At 37.1% G+C, this 17,109-nt stretch overlaps 1 protein-coding gene across 1 annotated transcript; it reads left to right on the forward strand.

Annotated features, from left to right (window-relative positions):
• Nucleotides 1-4,861: 4,861 nt before the first annotated feature.
• LOC149404901 (uncharacterized) lies at nucleotides 4,862-7,972 on the forward strand. The gene is made up of 4 exons (XM_089607720.1): nucleotides 4,862-4,873; nucleotides 6,102-6,302; nucleotides 6,884-6,958; nucleotides 7,079-7,972. The coding sequence occupies exons 1-4, from the start codon at nucleotides 4,862-4,864 to the stop codon at nucleotides 7,970-7,972; spliced, it is 1,182 nt and encodes a 393-aa protein (XP_089463846.1).
• The last annotated feature ends 9,137 nt before the right edge of the window (nucleotides 7,973-17,109 follow it).

The following is a 17,109-nucleotide window of genomic DNA, read 5'->3' on the forward strand; positions in this document are numbered from 1 at the left end:
AAAAGTCAATAAAAAGAATATTCGTGACACTGTTGTCTATTTCATGGTATAATTTTGACATTTTAGTTAACAGAGGGTATAATTTCGTCATTTTAGTTAAACAGAGGGTATGAACTCGACATTTTTGAAAACCGAAAGTTAAACTCGACATTTCACTAAAACACAAGGTATAAATGTGTTATTTTCCCTCAAATCAATCAACGGTTTATAAACAATCATATGCTTTATAATTGACCACAAACACAACTGACGTTTCTCCGTACACTAATAATGTTTAAGAGTTTCACTAATTTATTCACCATCACAGTATACATGCTAATAGTGAAAAATACAATCTTAAACTACAACTCATAAACAAAGGAATATATAGCAAACCAAACATCAAAACCCAAACATAAAAACAAAAATATAAACTATCATCTAATAAGAAAACTATCATCTTATAAGACATGCAAATAAAAAAAAAAGTACAAAAAGGAAAAAAATAAAAACTTAAACTAAATTAAACACCAAATAAACGAACCATAGAAAACAAAAATATAAATTCAATAATGTGTTTGTGTACAATATTTTTAAGGGCTCTATGGCTAACTAACCAATCGGAAATTTAAAATTTTGCTAATTAGCCAAAGTTTTGTTAATTTTGCAAAATGAGCATTGACAGAGATTAAAGAGGATCAAATATCCAAAATATCCTTCATTAAAATATTTCATAATTGAAAAAAAAAAGAGTCATTAAATGAGTTGACTATAGGGACAATTAGGTCAATAGCCCAATAGCTCATCATACTTTTAAAAAATAGTCCAAGTGTTATTTTATTAGGGAAATAGCCCACCAAACCGAATTTAATTAAATTAACTATTCAGTTAATTAAATTAACAATTCTGTTAGTTTAATTAACTGAACAATTAATTTAATTAATTTTGGTATGATGGGCTATTTCTTTAATAAAATAAAATTTGAGCTAGATCCTTAAAAATAGATAGATGATTGACTAGTTGCAATAAATACTTGTTGAGTATATCTATGTTTAATAACTTCTCTCTCTCTCTCTCTCTCTCTCTCTCTCTCTCTCTCTCTCTCTCTATTAACGATGAGTTTGCTCTCTGTCCCGATTTTTTTACTTTAGTGTGGCACTCGAAGGCTGTGTCGTCGTTTCTCATATTTATTTATGTAGTGTTTTTGTAACAAATTTACCGATATTAACACAAATAATTATAAAAATTAAATAAATTTACAGACATGTACGAAAATAAACACAATATGATAATTTTCATAAAAGAGGATAACGAAATAAACATAAATATACCGATCCGATTGCATAAACACAAATATTCTGATCGGGATTGTACCTTTGGACTAACGGTTGATTGTGCGAGGGAGAGTGGCGTCGGGAAAAAGCCTCTGGCAAGAGAAGATTTTCTTGGTCGAGCGGAAACATACGAGGGCGAGTTTAAATCTGAAAGAATGGAGGGCTTCGAAACATTCATCGGTTTCGACGGAGATACTTACTGCAACTTGTGAAGCTCCGACCTCTAGTAATCAATTTGGAAACCCTCTGACGAGTCCTTTGTCATCGTCTTCACGGACAACGTTGGTATCTACGGTGACTGCGTCGAGCGATGTCAATGGGGGAACCACCGCTCCGTCATTGGCGCCACATGGCTTGATCTGTAGCCACACTAGTATCGACACATGCGATCTATTTATTATTATTATTATTATTATTCAGAGAGAGAGAGAGAGAGGAGAGAGAACTCTGGAATATATATATATATATATATATATATATATATATATATATATATATATATATATATATATATATATATATATAGATAGATAGAGAGAGAGTACCAGCACAACTACTTATTTTAACGTGCTTGAACCCCATTTAAATTATAAATAATTACTTTCTTTTAACAATGAATAATACCAGCGTAAGTGATTGAATTTAATTGGAAATCAAATAGTCAAACCTATAATATTAAGAGCTAACACATAACATCCTTTATTCTTTCTATTTCAAACATTGGCTAAATTATGTGTTTGTTATGTTTTTGTTGATATTCATACAAAGTATAGAAAAAGGTTATTTATGTAAATTTACTTCTTATTAAAATTGTCCAAGACAGGCTAAAATTGAAACTTAAGTGAAATATGGATCATTTTACAATCTCAATTTTTTAGGTAACTTATTTCGTATAATTTTTTTTTAAAGGTTTAGAGTTATCTTCACACGGTTTAGCCCACCAAAAAATTGAGCATGTAGAAATATATGTCAATACCAAATTCCCGTTTGAATTCATTTGGTTTCCTATCTTGTAGTTAATTCATTTTTTTTTAATGACTCTGATCAGTATTTAAATGAGGTATCCTTTTTTATTTTTTTTTCTTAATAAATCATGTATGTTTAACAATGGGGTTTCTGACTCTTATTGGATATTCATTTAAAAATAAAATTACTATGGCTATTTTATAATTGAAAATCGTACAAAATAGCTATTTGAAACTTATTGATTAGAAAAATAGTCAAAGTTGCAACTTTTCAGCAAATTAGTCAAATTTACGTTTTCAAAATTTTTTTGACTGCCAGGATTAAAATTTTTGACGATTATTATAAGCAATTTATCACTTTCAAAAAAATTAATCTATGGGTCAATTTTTTTTTTGAAACCAGATTGCTGCATATTTTGGCTATTTCACTAAATTAAGACAAATCTTGATTATTTTACAAATTCATAACTTTAAATTGGCTATTTAGCTACATCACCCTTTATAATAGACAATTAAAAAAACTATGACCATTTAGAAATATTTTTACCAAAATCTATTAGTTACTTTTTATTCCAAAATTTTGACGATGACATCGGAGGGAGTAAGTTTTTTGAACAAAAATATCCGTTCATCATTAATCATCTCTCTCTCTCTCTCTCTCTCTCTCTCTCTCTCTCTCTCTCTCTCTCTCTTCTTCAAAAGTTTGGTTCATTTTAGTTCTTCATATTTATTTGTTCTTCATGTTGATTTCATTCTTCATTTTTAGTTTAAATGTTTATGGTTTACCGCTTTACAAAATAGATAGTCATAATTTTGGAATAAAATGCAACAAATGGGTTTTAGTCCAATTTTTTTTAAATAGTCATAGTTTTAGTATTATTCCATTTTTTGGTCCAAATTTAAAAAAGCCTTTTTTTTCTCTTCCCTGCCCTTGCCCTTGCGTATATACTCATCCTGGGCATTCGGCTGGAAATCCACGGAAGGATGGAATTCCGCGCGTGAAGAGAGCCTCTCAGAACTTCCGTCTGCCGCGTGGCACGGAAGCTGGCAGGTGATTTCCGAGTGGCAGTCGGAAGTGGCAGAGAGAGTCGGATGGTGTCGGAAGGCTTTAATGCCGTTGGAGAAAGAAAAATAAAGACGTTGCTGACTGTGTGTGCATGTGTGTGACATATTTTTGCAAGAGGGTTAAAGTGAAATGCACTCCTATTGCTTGTTCTATAAATTAATTAATTGAAAAGGAGAAAAGTAACCAGCTTTGATGATCCGGTTTGATTAGTAGTTTCAGAGCTTGTTGTGCTTCTTTGTTGAGAGAGTCCAAGTAAGATAAGAGGAAGAAGAAGAAGACAAAAGATATAACCACCTAACATTGAATTAAAAAAAAAAAAAAGCAAATCATTATGAGTGTATTGTTGCACGTGATGTGAGCAGAGGAGTGTTTGAAAAATGAGGAAGGGAAAAAAAATTGAAAAGATGATATTGTTATAATGTTTTTATTTTTTATTTTTATTTTTATTTTTAAAAAAGTTATTAATAAAGATGAAATTTAGTTTACATATTAATACATTCTTTTAAAATTTTAACAGTTTAGTCCTTTTTATTTATCATTTAAATTTGATTTTTTTAATTTTTTTAATTACTTAATGGAAGTTAACGGAAATCTGTATTTTCATTAAGTTTAACGGAAATTCCATTTCCAATAAGCAATGGAAGACACCAATTTACCTAATGGAAATGTCATTTCCAATAAGCAATGGAAGGTAGCTTATTGGAAATGGAATTTCCGTTACCTTCCAATAGCCAGCTTGAGTATATACATTAACTAGAAAATTAAGTTATACATTAACTTTTTTTAAAAATATTTAATACAATTTAATTTATAATATGTTTACTAGCCTTAATCTCATTATTATAAAGTTATTTTACCTACTTGGTAAAGGCGAAGAAATATGAGTCGTTTAAAAAGAAAAAGTTGTGAATATATTTTACTCAAATTAGTTTAAGGGAAATAAAAAAAAATATCCAACTTTGTGTTTTTATGTCTGAATTTATTTGTGTATAGATTTAAAAATATTAAACATATAACTTTAATATTGTTATAAGACGAATAAAAAATTTTCACCTATACTTCATATTAAAACACAAAAGTTCTTGATCAAATTTTAAATATCCATAAATTTCTAGGATTTCACTCTATAGATTGTCGTTTAATTATGTTTTTTTTTTCTACAAACATGAAAATGCGTGTTAAGATTAGAGAAATTTCATTTTCTAGACCTAAAAGTTATGAAAATATCTCAATTAGACCCGTTAATTAAAAAATATCCAAAATTGGACTTTTGTACCAATTTTGGACAAAAATGCCCTCAATTCAAAATAAACCTCATAACATCATCTTCTTCATTCTCACTTTCTCACTTTCTCTCACTTTCTCTCAACACATCTCCATCTCCACCAATCCGACGCGAAAATCACCAAATCCGACGCCATCCTCATCAAATCCGACGCCGACCTCGACACCTCCGACGCCCACCACCAACTCCGACGCCGACCCCGACCTCCATCAACCTCCATAGCTACCTCAAAATGACAAAAAAGGTATGTTTTTTAATGGTTTTTTTAATGGTTTTTCATGGTTTCTTAGTGTAGCATAGATAAGAAATAAGATTAGAGTGGTTTCATAGTGAATTTTTTTTTTTTAAATCTGGAAATGTTTGGATTTTTTTTTTTTTTTTTTAAATCCTGATGGATCCCGTCGGATCCCATCGGAATCGGTCGGATTCCGACCGAATCCGATGGGATCCGACGGGATCCGACCGTCTCCGACTTCAAAGTTATTTTTTTTTTAAATTTCGTCGGATCCCGTCGGATCCCATCGGAATCGGTCGGAATCCGACCGATTCCGATGGGATCCGACGGGATCCGACTGTCTTCGATGACATTGAATCCCGTCGGCTTCAAAGTGAATTTTTTTTGTTTTTTTTTCTAACGAGAGATGGGTTTAAATTTGAATGATATGTAATTGTGTTTTTAGTTGTGTTTTGAATGATATTTAATTTTAGTTGTGTTTTGAATGATATTTGTTTTGTTTTAAAATTTATTAGTGATTGAACTTGTTATAACTCGTGTTTTAGGAGAATGTAACGTGGTTGCTATGTGATTAAACTTGTTATAATTTTTTATTTTTTTTTTCAGATTTTAGTTGTGTTTATTGTTGGATTGTTTTGAATGATATTTAGTTGTGTTTTGAATGATATTTAATTTTAGTTGTGTTTTGAATGATATTTGTTTTGTTTTAAAATTTATTAGTGATTAAACTTGTTATAACTCGTGTTTTAGGAGAATGTAACGTGGTTGCTATGTGATTAAACTTGTTATAATTTTTTATTTTTGTCGCCGATTTTAGTTGTGTTTATTGTTGGATTGTTTTGAATGATATTTAGTTGTGTTTGTAGTTGTGTTTTGAATGATATGTAATTGTGTTTTAATTGTGTTTTGAATGATATTTAGTTTTAGTTGTGTTTTGAATGATATTTGTTTTGTTTTAAAATTTATTAGTGATTAAACTTGTTATAACTCGTGTTTTAGGAGAATGTAACGTGGTTGCTATGTGATTAAACTTGTTATAATTTTTTATTTTTTTCAGATTTTAGTTGTGTTTATTGTTGGATTGTTTTGAATGATATTTAGTTGTGTTTGTAGTTGTGTTTTGAATGATATGTAATTGTGTTTTTAGTTGTGTTTTGAATGATATTTAATTTTAGTTGTGTTTTGAATGATATTTATAATTTATTAGTGATTAAACTTGTTATAACTCGTGTTTTAGGAGAATTTGGCGTTGCTATGTGAGAGTAATTTTCCGGGTCGAATCACGTATAGTGGTTCGGGAATGTTGAAGCTTGTGAAAGAAAAATTCACAGCTCTGGATCTACTTCAAAGGATAGCAGAGACTCCGTTCGCTCAATTCTTCGAGGCGACGACGTTAAATTTCTCTTCAGTACTCTTACACTCTCTGCTTCTTCGAAAGGTGGAGTCCACGAAAAGGGGTGAGATTCACTTCGGTATCGGAAATAAACGCGTGAGATTCGGTAAACTCGAATACGCGTTGATCACCGGATTCATCGGAAATCGTACTTAAATTTCATCGGAAATAACGTTAAATTCCCGGATATTTGACCTAAATCTACTAACTTCTTTTTTTCTACACAAACTATATCAACATAACTATAAAAGATGAATGAATGAGCATACTAACCCATTTCGACGGGATTGATTGAAGTGGATACTCAAAAATGATGAAACGAGAGGAAATGAGAGAGGATGAGAGATGAAAAGAAGTATAGAATGAAGTGAAGATGGTTATATTACATTGAAAGGGTATTTTTGTCCGAAATTGGTACAAAAGTCTAATTTTAGATATTTATGAACTAGTGAGTCTAACTGAGATATTTTCATAACTTCGAGGTCTAGAAAATGAAATTTCTCTAAGATTATGGATAAATTACAAATTTGCCTATTGAATTATTGACAACTTACCTTGTGATGAGTCGGATATTTTATTTCGCTACTTGATCCTTCTAATATTTGCAACAATTTTCTTTCTATCAGCATTTTTTTAACGGGAAGGTGGAGGGGCGAGGGGTTGAGGAGGGTTGTGTCGGGGTTATGATAAACAATATCTTGGTAAATTTATCTAGTTATCAATCCAGAGCTTGACACATGGTCAAAAAATAACACCGTTAAAAAAATTGACAAAAAAAGTCTTTTGTTTGGAGAGCTTGTAGAGGATGGATCCCGGTGAAGGTTGCCCTTTTCCAAAAGAAGATCACTAGTGATAAACGCTGCCTGGTGTGTTTCGGAGGCCCGGAAACGATCCCTCACGCCATTTGGGGTTGTAGATGGGTCCGGAAAGTGTGGAGTTGTTCTACCTTCGATGATGCGATTAAAGATTACCGTGGGGAGGACGTCATCTCTTTCTTCATCAACATTATGGAGTCCGTCGAAGTTAGTAAATTGGATTTCTTTGTGATGTTGGTTTGGAATATTTGGAATCATAGGAACAACGTCGCGACCGGTCTTGGTAAAAAAAGACCAGAGGATCTTGTGGAGAGAACCGGCGTCTTCCTCGACGACTTTCGCTCGGCCGATGGGGGGTGCATAGCGGCGGCCAAGGATAAAGAACGGCTGGCTGTGGGATGGCAGGCCCCGACTCCCGGGACGGTTGCGGTTACGGTGGACGCGGCCATTGATACGAGGGAGAGTAGGTTCGCGACCGGTTGCATTGTTCGCGACCACCGGGGGTGGGTGATTGCCTCGGAGATTTTGGTGAAAAATTCCGGTTTCTCTCTATCTCATGCGGAGGCCTTTGCCATTCTTGGAGGTTTGTGTTTGGCGGCGGATCTCGGCTCTACCCAGATAGTGGTGCAATCTGATTGCCTCGATGTGGTCAATGCAGTGAAGAGCGATTCCATCCCGACGACGGAGCTTGGAACCATTCTTGAAGATATCAAGGTTAGATGTGTTGCTTTTTCTAGTTTTGATATTTCTTTCCTCCCCCGTTCTTGTAACGTTGCGGCTCATAATTTGGCGAGGTATGCCCTTAAGGTTAACTCGGACGTTCGTTGCGAGGTGTTATTAAAGATCAAACTTGTTGATGTAACCACGGTGTTCTTCCGCCATCCATGTGAGAGTTTTTAATGAATTTCTTCTGTGGTGCCGATCACGTTTTAAAAAAAAATTGACAATATATATATATATATATATATATATATATATATATATATATATATATATATATATATATTACAAACATGAGAATGACCAACGAGTCACATAGATTGAGAATGATCAACGAGTCAGATGAAAATCCAAAAGATCGCATGTGAGTTGTTAGCAGTGCAATAAATTTAGGACACAAACCGTAATTTATCTTAAGATTATATATTTGGATACATTTTACATGATATTTTACATTTAATTTTGTACAGTTCAACGACATAGGAGTTTATTATTTTCTCTTTATAAAATTTGACATTACTTAATTGAATATGATTTTCAAAATTTATAAAACAAATCGATTTTGAGTCGGCACTTCAAATTTTTTTTTTATATTTTTTTTATATTTGAAAGACACACACGCTTAGTGAGAATAATGGCAATTGGCAAGTAAACTAGTTCGAGGGGGCCCATAAAATTGAATTGATGGGTTCTCTCAAATAAGAGAAGGCAAGGTCTGAAAAGAGCACACAATTTTAAATGAGACAGGCAGGGAAGAAAAAATTAATTTGCCCAAGTCTATTACACATCGCCATGCTTATCCATAGAAATTTAAAACTAAGATATATTTTTTTTTTTTCTGCTTTGTTTATTTGTCGTGTGTCGGTAAACAGTAGGCCAACTACAGCCAGACATACGTTTTCTCTTCCAATAAATAAGAGAAAGACACTAGGGAACAAAAGGGCTAGACTGAAAAAGTTTTGTGACGCTTAATCTTGGACGTTAATAATCAAAAGTTAATGGAAATTTTTTAGCAGTCTGTTGCTTTTGTTGTTTATAATTGTTCCCCCCTAGATGTGAAACTAAAACGTTACGAAGTATTTAATTGGAATGCCAAGGACCGTTAATTTAACTTTCTGTTGAAAAAAATGATAAGTCGCTTTAATGAAGCAAAAAAAAAAGGGAATAAAAGAATGCAACATAAATGTTGCAGTTAAAGCATTGCAGTATGCTTATTGATAACAATAGTTTTTTATATATAAAAAAAACATTAACAATAGTTGAAAGTAAGTCTTAATACAAGTTTGGTAATTTTTTTTATTTAGAACTTGTCTATAGCTAGATTTGACATAATAATGTATGAGCATGGAATAATTACCCATGAGAACCAAAATGCAATACTATATAAAGCTTAATTAAGCCTAAAGCTATAAATTTAAAATAAAAAATTTAAAATAATTTTAAGTATATCAATAATAATAATTAAATAATCAGTATTAAACTCTACAACGACACATATTATTGAACGATTTTTATACATACATCATCAATCAATAAGATGGGAGTATTTAGTCATTACATCATTATGCCTCATTTTTTTTTTAAATTAAACGTGGACGGAACCACAAAATTTTTATTCATAATCTTCACTTGTGGCGGAGAAATACCGTAGTTACATAAAAGAAAAAGAAAATAAAGAAAGAAAAAGAAGATTGTAAGATGCATAAATTATATAATTTTTTTATGATATCTATACCCTGTGCAATCTTTTGTAAGTAAAAAAGAGATAGTAAGAGGAATATCGAAACGGCCAATGAAGGTACATCGATTTATGGAATCACCAAACTTGCTAAGCGCATCCACCACCATGTTTTCCTTGCGAAATGCATGAACAAGTTCGATCCCATGTAAAGTGTCAGATAAGAATTTCCAACACATACTTTGGAACCGCTTTCAATAACCTTAATATCCTTCCACAAGTCTCTCATGTTGAGGATGCTAATAATCAAGCATTCAAGCTCGGTAGCCAGGCTACCATCAACTAAAACTTTGCCAGCAAAAGTCTTAACACATTAACCTTCAGTGTTCCTTATAACACCACCAATAGAGCCTTGACCATTCTTAAAAGAATCATCAATGTTCAGTTTAAGACCAATATCTGGAGCTTTCCAATTAGCAAAATCATACAGCTGGAATGAAGGAGAGAACACCACTAGAAATACTATTTTTAATCTTCAATGTGTTCATGTTTCTATACTCGTAGAGACTTTTGCATCTACTCTTCCAAATTTCCCAAAAATATAACAGGCATGTTGAATTTTAAAATGAACCATACCTTGCTGAACATTGCCATTGAACCAGTTTTTGAAAAGATGGGAGATTGTGATGTGTCTCAGATCGATAAACACAATAACACGCTGTGAAGGATATGCCGACGGGAATCCACAAATCGTGAATCCCCATTAATAATAATCGAATAGAAATCAACAAACAAAGTCTCGTCCGAACCTTCGAGAACACAAACGATGTTCTCTAGGAGACTCGACGGCTAAACCAAGCAAATAAAACTGAAAACCTCCTAAGCATAATAGGAGCCATCTTGTTACGGCCCGGGATCTCGATCTCGTGACGGGAGGACCCGTGATGAAGGTAATTACGAAAATTAGAGTGTTTGTCTCTCTGCTAAACCTAATCTCTCCTCACGTGAGAGAGATTAGATCATTTGGCTGAAAGGTAATTTTATTAATGAAAAAGACCTATTTATATGTAGGTCAACTTACAACCGGGCTTTTCTTAACGAGGCCTAAACAAAATAAAAGACATAATAGAAAATCCATAATAAAAGATTAAGGCCTTAACTTAAATACTGAAAACAATAGCTTAAATAATAAAAAACAAAATTAATTAACCTCGGCCCAATTAGGCCTTCAGATCACGCGGCCCACAGACCGCTGCATCGTTACGACTCAGTCGATGGTATTGTTTTCCATCGAATGAGTCTGTAACATTACTCCCTCCCTCCAAATCGAGGTTGTCCTCAAGCACGAAATGTAGATAAGCTTCAGTGAACGTGCCAAACTCTTCCCAGGTGGCATTATCACGGTCGTCGTTGCTCCATTGGACCAGCACCTATCGCCTTCCCTTGAACAACCGAGTGCGGTGGACTGGGCAGCGTACGTCCGTCAAGGACTAATGGCAGCTCTGTTGTTGAAGATGGTAGCTCGCCGCGATGTGGTTTCAGTAATGAGACATGGAACACGTCGTGGATGCGCGATCCCTCTGGAAGTTGTAGACGGTAGGCAACCGGTCCGATGCGGCCAAGGACACGAAAAGGCCGTAAAAATGTGGTGACAGCTTGTGAAGCGCAGATTTTGACACCGAAAATTGGGGATAGGGCTGAAGCTTCATCCATACATAGTCACCCACCGCGAATTCGACGAGGCGATGTTTGCCAACCCTATGAGCTCTCGCTCGTAGGCAGCAAGCTTATGGTGTCGCTCGGCGAGTTTTCGGCTGAAGAAAGCAATTGGGTGGCCTTTTTGCTGCAACACTGCGCCGATCCCGCTTCCCGATGCATCGCACTCGACAACGAAGTCCTCCGAAAAATCTGGTAAGGCGAGTACAGGGGACTCGGAGAGAGCCTTTTTTAGAGCGAGGAAACCCGCATCTGCTGCCTCATCCCAATGGAACCCGTTTCGGCGAAGAAGTCGAGTTAAGGGCATTGAGATGATGCCATAATCCTTGATGAACTTTCGGTAATACCCAGATAATCCTAGGAAACCACAAACAACCCGAGTTGTACGTGGTATCGCCCAGTCCACGATCGCCGTGATTTTACTTGGATCAACGGCGACTCCCGTGCGTTGGATTACGTTACCCAGGTATGCCACTTCTTGAAGGCCAAAGGAGCACTTAGCACGCTTGAGGTAAAGTCTGTTCGCTCGTAGAAGAAGCAGGACTGCTCGGACGTGTTGGAGGTGGTCCTCCATGGTACGAATGTATATCAGAATATCATCGAAAAAGACCAAAACAAAACGCCGTAAGTGCTCACGGAATACCTCGTTCATCAAACTTTGAAAGGTCGAAGGAGCATTCGACAATCCAAATGGCATGACGAGGAATTCGTAGTGACCATAGTGGGTATGAAAGGCTGTCTTCTCGACGTCGTAGGGATTCATGCGTACTTGATGATAGCCCAATGTCAAGTCGAGCTTCGTAAATAACGTAGCTCCATGCAGTTCATCGAGCAACTCATCTACTACGGGGATTGGGAACTTGTCCTTCACCGTTTTCGCATTCAACTATCGATAATCGATGCAAAACCGCCAAGAGTTGTCTGCCTTTTTCACCAACAAGACATGCGATGAGAATGGTGAATGACTCTCGCGGATGATCCCCGTGCGTAACATCTCAGCGCATTCTTGCTCGATCTCATCTGTTTGCATGTAGGGGTAACGATAAGGCCGTACTGCCACCGGATCGGTCCCTGATAGCAGCCGAATTTGGTGATCACAAGCGTGGGGAGGAGGAAGGCATGTTGGTGTAGCAAAGATATCCTCGAACTCCTCGAGAAGCAATCCCAAATCTGTACGCTCGTCGGACAAATGGAAAAGCTGTTTGTTCTTCGGCCGTCGATCAGGCATCTCGCCGTGTAATGTGATAGTTTCACCATTCAGCGTGAACTCCATCTCGCGAGCTACGAAATCCCAAATTATCCAACCGAGGCGGTTCAACTAGCGAATGCCGAGGACGATGTCGAAGACGTCTAATGGGATCGCGAAGAGATCAGCAGAAAACTCGTACCCCTGGACGTATAAGGAAATGTCCCTGCAAATTCTGCTGATGTCCAATCGATCTCCGTCGGGGAGAGCCACGCATATGCCCGGCTGATGTTCCACGGTTAAGCCGAGCTCTTTGGTGGCGCTATTTTTGATAAAGTTGTGGGTGCTCCCGGTGTCGAGCAGCGCCCAAAAGGTCTTTCCGGAAACCATTACCCACACCTGGAAGGTTTGGGCGTTGTGTTCACCTCGAATCGTGTTCAAAGAGAGCTCGAGGTCGTCGTCATCGTCCTCGCAATTCTGCCCGTCTTCGACCAAGACGATGTGAAAAAGGGCTGGCTTGCAGCGATGACCCGGCGCGAACAACTCGTCGCAGTTAAAACAAAGTCCCGTGGCTCGTCGTTCAGTGATCTCCTCGCTCGTTAGTTTCTTTAAAAACCTTCACGAGTTTCCTGATGGAGGTCGTGGTGTCTGGCCGGTCACTCATCCTTTTAGCGTGCTCGTGTTATTGAAGATAGGTGGTCTCGAGGTGCTCGCCGGAAGGCCTCCAAAAGTGCGAGGCCGTCTGTCGTCGATGAGCTTTATCTCATTTTTCCTGGCCAGCTTCATCGCCGCGTAGAGAGATTCTGGTCGGTGGTACTCTTCCTCGCAGCGTATCACATCACGTAGGCCGACGCAGAAGAACCAGATACTCTGTTCAGTCGTCACGCGCACTACATAATAGTCCTCGACCGAAGTCACTTGGCGCAGGAAAAATAGCTCCCCCAACGGGTTCGCGTGTTCCTCGGGGCCAAATGGTCCATGCACATCTCGGAAAATTCGGTCGACGTTAACGGCTGGTCAACCATCCTCTTGAGGTTGTGGTACCACCCGTGCGTCGGTCCCATCAACACGAAAGTGGCTTGTCGCACTTTAGATTCTTCAAACGTCATTTGATCGTCGAAGAAATCCTCGCACTTCTGAAGCCATTCGGCTGGTTCGGTGGTGCTATCATAAGGTGGGAAGTCCATCTTGGTGAAACGTGGAACTCGATTTTTGCGGCTTGTCTCCATGGCAGCAACCACGACTCCTCCACGAGCATCGCCGAAATCTCTTTCGTCGGCGCCGTACATGTTGGCTCTCGGCTCGGATGCTCGAAAATCTTGGCGAGATTCGCTGAATCCGATTCCTGGGAGCCATCTCCGTCCTAGCCATACTCCACTGCTACTGCCATGTGCTCGACCCCGACCCGCGCCTCCGCCGTGGCTGTTGATTGTTCTGCTCCAGCCTCCATCACCAGCAGAACGCCCATGGCCCTGGCCGCCCAACCCGGATTCCTCGTTTTGAGTCCGAAAATCTTAACTCGGTTTGAACCCCTCGACTCGCCCTACTTGTTGATCCGGCAGTTTGCCCTTCAATCGCTCGTCTGTTGGCGATGTGCGCTCAACATCGTTGAACTTGTCATCCTCATCACTTCCCCTTTGTTTTTCTGATCCTAAACCTTGTGCCGACTCTGCCTCGAGTGATGTTGTCAGATTCACCATCGCGGTCAGCTCTGCCAGTTTCTGCTCTACGCCGGTCAGAGCCGCAAGCTTTTGCTCCAACGCGTCCTGCCTCTTCCGTCCCTCTTCAGCAATCTGTTCCTGCCGAGCCATGAAGGCTCGTAGCTCTTCCATCATGCTTCTTGGTGTGTCTCCCATCTCGAGCCGCTCTGATACCAAAGTTGTTACGGCCCGGGATCTCGATCTCTTGACGGGAGGACCCGTGATGAAGGTAATTATGAAAATTAGAGTGTTTGTCTCTCTGCTAAACCTAATCTCTCCTAACGTGAGAGAGATTAGATTATTTGGCTGAAAGATAATTTTATTAACGAAAAAGACCTATTTATATGTAGGCAACTTACAACCGGGCTTTTCTTAACGAGGCCTAAACAAAATAAAAGACATAATAGAAAATCCATAATAAAAGATTAAGGCCTTAACTTAAATACTGAAAACAGTAGCTTAAATAATAAAAACAAAATTAATTAACCTCGGCCCAATTAGGCCTTCAGATCGCGCGGCCCACCGACCGCTGCACCGTTACGACTCAGTCGATGGTATTGTTTTCAATCGAATGAGTCTGTAACACATCTATAGGTTAGTTTTAGAACTACGAACTTTTTTTTATGGGCTTATTCCTAATTAATAATTAATAGGCCTAAACAGATTATTAAAAGCTTTATTTCTAGTTCCTGAAAAAATTAAATAAAGCATAGAAAAAGCTTAATATTAATTAAGCCCACTCGGCCCGATTCCTTCTCCGATACACCAGCCCTGTGACTCTATCAGATTGTCAATTAAGACCTACGAAATGTTGGCTATTTAGCATTATCAAAATGTAAATATGACTATTTACCTAATGGACCATTGTTATAATTGTTAAATTTCATCTTAAAACCAATTGGTACTAAGTGGAGAGGCTCAACTGATATATAAACACATGTCCATTCACACACACAACAAATGTAGAACTGATATACGCCTGGAAAGCTATATCTAAAGTCATATATGTGGAACACATAGGTGAAGGCTGATCACTATGTGGGAGTATTCTACACATGTGGTAAGTGTACGACTTGGACAGGTCTTGGTTGTAGACGTGTTGTTTAAGGACCGTTACGACACACTAACCGAGGCCGCTATGATGGTCACAGTGAGACTTGATCTGAATCCTGAAGTGATCATGGACACTGGGTCATGTTACTGAGCTCTTTGACTCATTCGCTAAAAGGCTATCCATGCTAATCACAGCTTATGTCTTGGGAGTCTCTCAGAGCATGATTCGAGTGGGAAGTGATTTACAGATACGGAATCCAGCCTTCCTGAAAGAAGGTTAATGTTCACTCACCTAAGGGTTGATTCCAGAATCGATAGATTGGTAGCACTTTCGAAGTAAGTAACGTTCGAAAGAATCTTTCGCTGGGGAAGCAACAATGCTTAGGGCTGATATGTATCAAGAGAAGTATAACGGTAAAATTGACTTCTCTTGACACGGGTTGAACCTGGAGGATCTTGATCACGAACTGACTATATCAATGGACACTCGTCACAATGAGTAAATATAATTCTAGTATTAAAGGAGAGTTCAGCCTTGGCTTACAAAGTGGAGTATTTGACCAAGATTAGACGAATCGATGGAAAAAGAGAAAGGACTATTTCGTCTTTTTCATCGGATTTGTTAAGCTTCTATTACTAGGTCCATAGTCCCCGATTCGGCTCTGATAAAGGCGGATAAGAACTTTCGTATAATAATGTTTATCATTATCAATCTCACTTGCTGTAATTGTGATTGACAGCATTAATTCTGGAAAACGGGTATTCACAGAATTAAATAAATATTTATGGTAGAATTGTTTATTTATTGTTTGATCAAGTAAATAAACAATTATTAATTATTTGTTTATTGTTGGACCAAGTAAATAAATGATTAATCGGGTTTTAAGCAATTGGGCCTTGCACACATGGAAAAGTCTAATTAGGTTTTTTGGCACTAGGGATTGCGCAAATCACCTTGACCGTGTGCCATCAAGTTCAAAAATTTCAAATTGGTATTTACCAATATTTTCTCTTTAGTTGTTTAAATAAAGGAGAGAGAATAATATAAGATATTGTCCTATATTCTCTCCTTATTTAAAGGAAAGTATTTATGAGAATATATGAGAATATATTTAAAGGAAATAATATATTCTCCTTTATTATCTCTCTAAATAAAATATTCTCTATTTAAATAGAGAATAATATCCCATAGATATTGATCTGATGGATGAGAGAAAAAGTATGATTCACTTGTTGAGATCCAACGGCCTAGATTTAATCCACTAGTGTGAACACAATAAAAGGAAATAAAATATTCTGGAAGATTACATGAATATCTACTTTTACTACTATAAATAGGGGTTCATGAGAAGACAAAAATATGCAATTAATTTGTGGAAAGTTTCGTGGCTCTCCCTCTTGGCCGTGCGAAATTTTCTACCTCTCCTCCTCGGAAATTCGTTTCTATTCTTAGTAAAATAAGAGCGAGATTTGAAACACCACGTTTCTCAACTAGTGAGATATAGACTGTGCCGACTCATCTTTCTTATTCGTCTCGGAGATTACGTTTCGGAAGACTAAGGTGTCATCCTCGAGTCCTTCATCAAGACGACGCAAGGAGTACGCGATTGGTTTAGGAGCGTTCTGTAGCTGAACCGAAAATCAATGTAAGTATTCGTTTTTCGCTCAAATCGGTTGCTTGATAAATATGCTCTCGTGAATTAAATTAATTAAACATAACTAGATCTTGTTAATTATAACCATAATTTAATTAGCTTATGATCAGCGTAATTAATTATTTTTCCGCATTAATATGGTTATATGGGAGAATCATCTTCAACGAGTGGTATCAGAGCGATTGTTCGTGTCTGATACACACTTGATTCCCCGACAAGTGGTATCAGAGCTAGATGTTATGATTAATTAATCGATTCGTTCTCGTAATTAATTTAAATATGGTTTGAATGAAATTATATGTGGATGTGAATTTCATGCAATTCAATAT

This window comes from Urtica dioica, chromosome 2 (assembly GCF_054948205.1).
Source record: "Urtica dioica subsp. dioica isolate 48M chromosome 2, U.dioica_male_clone48M_v1_H2, whole genome shotgun sequence".
Taxonomy (NCBI): domain Eukaryota; kingdom Viridiplantae; phylum Streptophyta; class Magnoliopsida; order Rosales; family Urticaceae; genus Urtica; species Urtica dioica.